The sequence below is a fragment of the Seriola lalandi genome, unplaced genomic scaffold (assembly GCF_002814215.2).
Source record: "Seriola lalandi dorsalis isolate HSWRI2012SDOR001 ecotype SW California unplaced genomic scaffold, Sedor1 jcf7180002054939, whole genome shotgun sequence".
Taxonomy (NCBI): domain Eukaryota; kingdom Metazoa; phylum Chordata; class Actinopteri; order Carangiformes; family Carangidae; genus Seriola; species Seriola lalandi.
Genome location: NW_019525659.1, coordinates 2,029,631 through 2,036,878, shown reverse-complemented (window position 1 = coordinate 2,036,878; position 7,248 = coordinate 2,029,631). Strand labels below are relative to the sequence as shown.

Here is a 7,248-nt window from a genome sequence, read left to right as displayed (position 1 = left end):
GGGTGGGGGTTATGTGGTGCAATAAGTTCAGTAAGCCTGTAATAACTGTACAAATAGCTTATATGAAAATAACAGCCTTTAGCAATTGTTGTACTTTACCAATTAAAATAAATAAATAAATGAGCAATTTGTCCTTTCCGTAGCAAATATGCCACGGCCAGGTTCTGGTCCATGAACCGGTGGTTGGGGACCACTGTCCTCACCCAACCATTAATCAAACAACAGCCGGTGCACACATGTCGCCTGCTCTCTATGTGTGTGTCTGTGTGTGTTTTTCAGTAACTGGTCATGTTAGCAGGTGTGTGTCTGAGGTGGTAAATGGATTCAATGGAATGGACTGTATTTATAACAACCACTTAAAGCTTTACACTATCGGCCACATTCACATTCACACACACATTCTTACAGTGCTTGCTATATACATCTATATGCATCTCTATCACACACACGCACTCATACACCGATGATACATCAGGGGCAAAGTGGGGTTCATTCTCTTGTGCAACTTTGACATGTGGACTGGAGGAGCTGGGGATCGAACCGCCGACCCTCTGATTAGTGGACGACCCGCTCTCCCTCTCAAGCCAAGGCTGAGAGGGAGAGCAGCCTTAAATGTGGGAGTGAGACTGAGACTGACGTATTTGGCAGCTCTCAGATAAACATGTCTGTAACTGTGTGAATGTCAAGCAAATATGAGCAGTTTACAAGAGCATGTGACACGTGGTGGTGTGTAACTATAACTCGAGACAGTCGTCCAATGAGATCACAGCAGCCTCAACGGCCAACCCATGAACACTTTGATAATTAAATGAATAAGTACAGCCAAGGCTGACGGGGATGTCAGTAGTTTTGCAGGTAATTCATCATAAAATAAAGTATTAGTAGTATATAAAATTACAGTTTGTCCCTGACTCTGGTTCTAAGGCTGAGGAAGCCCAGGTTACAGTTCATCCTGTATCGAATGTCATGACGAGCCATCCAATAGTTGTTTTATAAAAAACTACTAATGTCTCATGGTTTCATCATGTTTGGACCATAATGACATTTACATTTAGTCATCTGGCAGCAGCTTTATCTAAAGAGACTGACAGTGAGGTTCAGCACTGAGGCTTCAGAGCAGTAGAGACCTCGGTGTAAGAACTAAGCACTACATGTGTTTAATTAGTGAAGGAGATCAGGTGAAGTCCACAGTGGGAGCTAGTTAGACATGTGGGGGTGTTAGAGGTGTTAGAGAGGAGGTGCTCTGCTCTGATAGACTTTGGTAGCTTGTTACTGATTCACACAAAGTCATCGTGCAGGACAGTGACAGAGTTTTATGAGCATCTTGAAGAGATTTACAGTTTTCACAGTTCTGAAAACAGGAAAGAGGAAGGTGAGCAACCCGCAGACAGAGGTGTGTGACCTCCATCCTTCATCCACTCTGAATTCTGATCCATATTGTTTTACAGCACATGTGATTCATGAACAACAGTCAGGATAAGTAACTACATTTGATCCGTTTTTCCTTTCTCTCACGTCTGATATCAGACAAATTAAAGTTGTGACAAAGACTATTCTCAGGGATTAAACATTAATACGACATTTCTAACTGTAACCTCATACAACAGCTCTGTAAAATATATGAAGTCTGATCTTTCCTTTGGTGTAGACACTGAAGAGTAAAAGCAGAAAACAGATTATCTCCAGTGACAGCAGACAGGAGAGCAGACCAGACTGCTCACACTTCCCTTTTCTACAACAGTACCGCAACTACCAACAGAGTAGAGTTCTCTTCAGTTCAAACCAACCCACTGTCCCACCACAGCCCAGCATGGTGACTGGTGACTGTTAACTAATTCAATTATTTCTTTGTCTCATCTGTGTGATTCTACCACATATTACAAAATTAAAGGGATACCTCGATCAAATGGTTCTACCTCTTTTCAATCTATTGGCAGCGGAAGAGAACATATCTAAAGAAAGAAACAATGGCAAGGACCGAGCTAAGCTACATCGCTAACTCCCTGATTAACTATGTACCTCCGAGAACACTGAGGTCATCCACTTCTGCTTAATTGAAGGTTCCCAGCAACAGCCGGAGGAAAAAACTGGACGCAGCCTTCGTCAGCTACGACCCAAAGCTGTGGAGAACACTACCGATAGATATCAGAGAGGCAGCTCACTGAGTACTTCAGCTCAAAACTCATTTCTTCACTTTAGCCTTTGACTAGCTCTCAAATTTTGCACTTTGTGCCACATTTAAGCTCAGCACTTCTGTCTTTTCTCTTCATGTGAAGCACTTGGTGCAGGTCATTTCTTTGTTGTAAAGCACTTTGTGTTACATTTCTTGTATGAAAGGTGTTATACAAATAAGGTTTGTTATAATTATTATTAGTTATTGGCTAAAATAAGAATGAAAATGAGGTACAATCCTGTCCTACATGTGTTGTGGCAGGAGTAATCAGCCCCATAATGTAGGTTCATTAGTGAGTGTGATGTGATTCATTCTCAGCGTCAGTAACAGTCATGCTGTTGTTGTGAGACGTGACAACGTTCTGACTCCAGCTCCACACAGACATGAGACTGATTATTGATCTTCTAATCTAAAGTTTTGGAAAGAAATCAAACTAATGTATTTCCTTCAGTGTCGAGCGATTCTTGAACTGGCATCGGAGTTAAGGTAGTATTGAGCAGTAATCTGAATAAAAACATTTAATGTCTCTGAAAGCTTCCTTAAAAGAGTTAGGGCGAGAAGGTTATGACTTGTCGTGGCACTTCCCCTCAGCTTCCTCACACAGTGAGGTTTATACACTGATGGATGGAGGATGGCGACCATCAAACTTATGATCTACTAATTGCTGATGATTAAAGGGTTAGTTCACCCAGTCTACAGAGAATAAAACGTGTTTTCTCACTTAGTGATGAAGAGACTCTTGCTGGGACTGTGACAGTTTGAATCCGAGCAGCAAAGTGAATGATTTCTTCTCCCGACACCTCAACCGTTTTGTCCAGGAGCCTTTGAGCAAAGCACATACCCTCAACACGCTCCCACAGAGCACCTACAGGTGGCTGTGTTGACCGGGAAGCTCCAGGGTGGAGCTGAGGCAACTTTCCCAAGAGACACGAGGGTAAAATAACACACAGTGTGCTAAAGGCTCAACTGCCTGAGCTGCTACTTTCAGACCAGTTTTACAGCTGTCACCATCCACTGCACTCAGTCCCTTATTTAAGACAGAACACTGTCAACAAACAGGTGAATCATCTGCAGCAGAGCGACTCTATACAATCTGTCTCTGTAGAAAACATTAAAGAAAGACACTTAACATCAGTGAAGTCAAACACAGAGTGTGGACAGCATGAAACTGAGGTTTTAGTGGGTTTCAACGCGGAAGTGACGAGTTGCTCTAAATACCTGGATGACGTCACAGCGAAGTCTCCACCATCTATCAGCCGGATCTTACAGAATAGCACCCCGTTGACAAACGGCACCGCCGTGAGCTCCTCTAGTGTGAAATACACTTGAAACTTGAACTTCTTCTTTTTCATTAAAAAAGTCATTGTCCTCTGTCACTGGAGCAGCAATGAATGAAACCAGAAAACTCCCAATAAATAGGCTGTGATTGGTTTTTTAAAAATCCCTCTTTGTCTTCAGGTGAATCATTTCTGAAGAGCTGTTTAGACCTGGAACACACAGAAAAGAAAAGACTGTGATACAACAATATGAACTGGGCTTTATTTGCCTCTGCATGTTGAGGTTTGTGCAGCAGTGACAGCTGTGGACTCATGTGCTCCGTTTATGTTTAATAGCCCACATTACATTATAAGTACATGACAAACCTCAGACATGTTAGTTATGAGTCCTGGTTGATGACTTATGTATTTTCAAACACTTAAACAAATTATCTTTAAACTCCCCTGGTCTCCTCTCTGACATTACTGGACTCTCCCGGTGCAGACAGCTGCCACGCAAACAACGAAACCACTCGGCGAGTTTAACCATCGAGCCTTCGCCCTATAAACACTAAATCACCAAAACCTCACCTCCCGGTCCCGCTGCTCCTCAGACTGGGTCAAACGGTTCAGCTGTGAGCCGCTGCAGAGAACTGGAGTCCGGCTACTGGACAGTTTCTCAGTTTCGATGCATCTTTACCAACTTTTCCCTCTTCACTGAAGTTCATCGACAGTTACAGCGGCTCCCTGAACGTCTCACTTCATGGGGCCGAGTTAGGGACCGTCCACAAAGTCTGAGCAGAGGTGAATCAGGAAGAGGATCAGGGACAGGCTCCAGGAAAGGAAAATATCCCATATGTGCAAATGTAATACATGTCTATATATTGAATTTTCATATATATATACAAATAAAGTAAGATCATAAATGTGCATAAAAATATAATACATGAAAATGACATATGGAACCTATTACAAATTAGAACATTTATATATATTAATATATGATGTTGCAGTTGTATCACGTTAGAACTGTATATAAATCCATAATATAGATATTTTTAATAAATGTACATATATATGAATTTTACTATGGGTATTTCATACGTTATAAGGCATATATGGAAACATCACTCTTGATACAGGGACATATATGTCATATATAATATTTCTGTAAAGTTAGATTTACATGCATTAAAAATAAGAAGTAGGATTTGAAGTTATCAAAGTAACTTCAGGTTTAACTCTGGGTTTTCATCCTATGACAGTAGTTCTCTTGTTACTGGGGTAAATCACCATGGTAACTAATGCTGAACTCCTAACCTGCAGGTTAATTCAGAGGATCAGATCAAAACCTGTCAACAGCCAAACTACAGACCAATCAGATACCTACAAAAACAGAGTCACCATTCCTACAGGATCCTGACAGGGACAAAAGAGTTTACAATAATGTGATCAATAATAACGAGTAGTAGATATAAAATATAAATTAGTGGATGATTTTGTAGTTTGATTCTTCCCATGTTTCCACTCTGGTTTTTAAACAGCTTCTAACAAACAGGAGAGTTTATCACTAAATAACTACATAATAACTCTTATATCTTCATTTGAAGCGAACACAGATTTTTTACTCAGACAGGATTCCTGACAGTGATGAAGCTTTTACTCCTCTTCATCACTGCAGCTCAGAATAACACGAGGAGAAACAAAAACTAAACCAACAAGGATCCACACACTGTTCAATGTTTCGTGGTTATAAATGAACATTTCAGTCAGACTGACTCATCAGACATCAACTACTTCTCTTTTCTTTCTCTGCTCTGCAGCAGAAACAGTCTGACATGAACTGTTTTATTGTTATTTATCTGCAAAAGAGTCAAAATACTCAGTAAGAATAATTAAAGCTTAATTTGAAGCTTTCATTTCGTAATACGTAATACTTTAATAATTGAAAATTATTTCTAGATTTTCATTTTTACTCTACTCATAATACTGTTTACATTTCACCTTGTTGAATATCCCTTTGTGATGTCACTATAACTAAATTTATCTGCAGGTATCAGTGCTTCCTGTCTTACCTCCTTTAGCATAGGAAACACTGGACCTTCCTTTATGACAGGACAGGAGATAATGTCAACACAACTACCACAGAGGAGGTTTGGAGTACTTTGGTAGGTGTTTATACATCATGTAACTGCAGAGCAGCCTGATCAGAGAGACGATGAACCAAGTCCAGTGTTCACCCTTCATTCAGCTGGAGCCGGTTCCACAGAGACAGACTTTGACTCTGGCTTAGATAAAACAAACAGCCAGACTCCAGATAGACGTCTAAAGTCATCTGTTGCACAGAGCAGTTTAGTTGTTGACCTTCTTAAGCCGGACTGTGGTACAATGAATTCTGGATAAATTAAGATTTTTTTTCAAAATAATAAAAAAAAAAAATGGCCGACTGAGGAACCACATCCAACCGCTCAGCTCCTTTTACCCCAGTAGTTTGTCTTTTGGAACAATTCAACAGTTACAAGGACGTTTTACTTGAACACTGAAACAAGAAAAAGAAAAACCTTTTTCTCTTTCCCTTGTCTTTGCTCTCTCTATAAGAATGTTAGCAAACCACAAATTATGAGCCATGTTTTCCTGTTTCTTGTTGTTGGGTGCCACTTCTCAGCGCAGGTGTCATTCATTACTATGTTACCATGGTAACATTGGACATTGGACTGTTTTTGGCTTAAAATGAGTCAGTCTTTGTGTTTGTGAAATGGTCTGACTAACTTTTGACTATATGACCAAAATTAAGACTGGGGCCAGTTTCAATAAGATATTTCAGACTGGTCTGTAGTGTTGATCCAATCTTCACTTGACTCATAGATTATTCTGATGTTAGTAAAACTGTTCTACCATTGGCAGATGTTTGTTTATGTAGGACCCATCACTCGCTGTAAGAAACTCACTGAGGCCATGTTGATGCTACAGATATCCTGACCTTGAGTTTATATATAGATACTGCCATGTCCACATGTAACTGCTCAGAGAGATGGTGCAGCTTTTTCTAACGCTCATTAGTGGTTTTAAGAACTAAAACCCGTCTTAGTGTAGTTTTACATCTCCTCTCTCAGGCTGCTCTCTGGAGCTCTAGTAACAACAGGTCAGTGAGCCAATCAGAGAAGAGGACGCTCTTAACCTCTCCTCTGATTGGCTGATTTCTAGTTTCTGTGACTAGTTTCAGATTACATTCCTGTTTATTCAGTCATATTAAATATGAACCATTTGTGTGAGATTTTGTCATAATTTCTGTGTGAAGTCTTGAGTAATGGCTGAAGTGTTCTGTGAGGTCACACTGACCTTGACCTTTGACCTTTGACCACCAAAATCAGTTCATCCTCGAGTCCAAGTGAATGTTTGTGCTAAATTTGTTTGAAGTTCCATCAAGGCGTTACTGAGATATCGTGTCCATGAGAATGGGACGGACATACAGCCTGAAAACAATATGCCTCCAGCTCTGACTCTCACCTGTGTGGAGGAACAAAGACATGAAAATCTCACTTTATACAATATGGGACCTTTAAGGGAATTGCCACAGAGCATGATGGGATGTCATTTGCTTAACTGTACCATGCCGTGCACCTGTGTGGAAGCGTCTACCTTTGTTATGTCTCTGTTTATTAAGGTTTCTCTTTATTTTGTCACCCGCCTGTAGGTCACTTACTTAAAATCAATCCAGGACATGACTGGGATTTTCCAACAGTCTAAACCGTGATGAAACTTGTTGACACACACTGACCTCTTGTGGCTGATCATGAGTGGTGCAGAGAACACAGCTGC

General features: G+C 40.6%; 1 protein-coding gene across 1 annotated transcript in view; it reads right to left on the bottom strand.

Annotated features, from left to right (window-relative positions):
- The window catches only part of LOC111648128 (early estrogen-induced gene 1 protein-like), a 26,349-nt gene extending 22,171 nt beyond the window's left edge, over positions 1-4,178 (bottom strand). The window contains exons 1-2 of the mRNA XM_023397896.2: positions 4,021-4,178; positions 3,392-3,660 (exon numbers count right to left, since the gene is read on the bottom strand). Of these exons, the coding sequence (XP_023253664.1) occupies positions 3,392-3,537 (146 nt within the window). The 5' untranslated portion in view covers positions 3,538-3,660; positions 4,021-4,178. The remainder of the gene's footprint in view (positions 1-3,391; positions 3,661-4,020) is intronic.
- Positions 4,179-7,248: the final 3,070 nt, after the last annotated feature.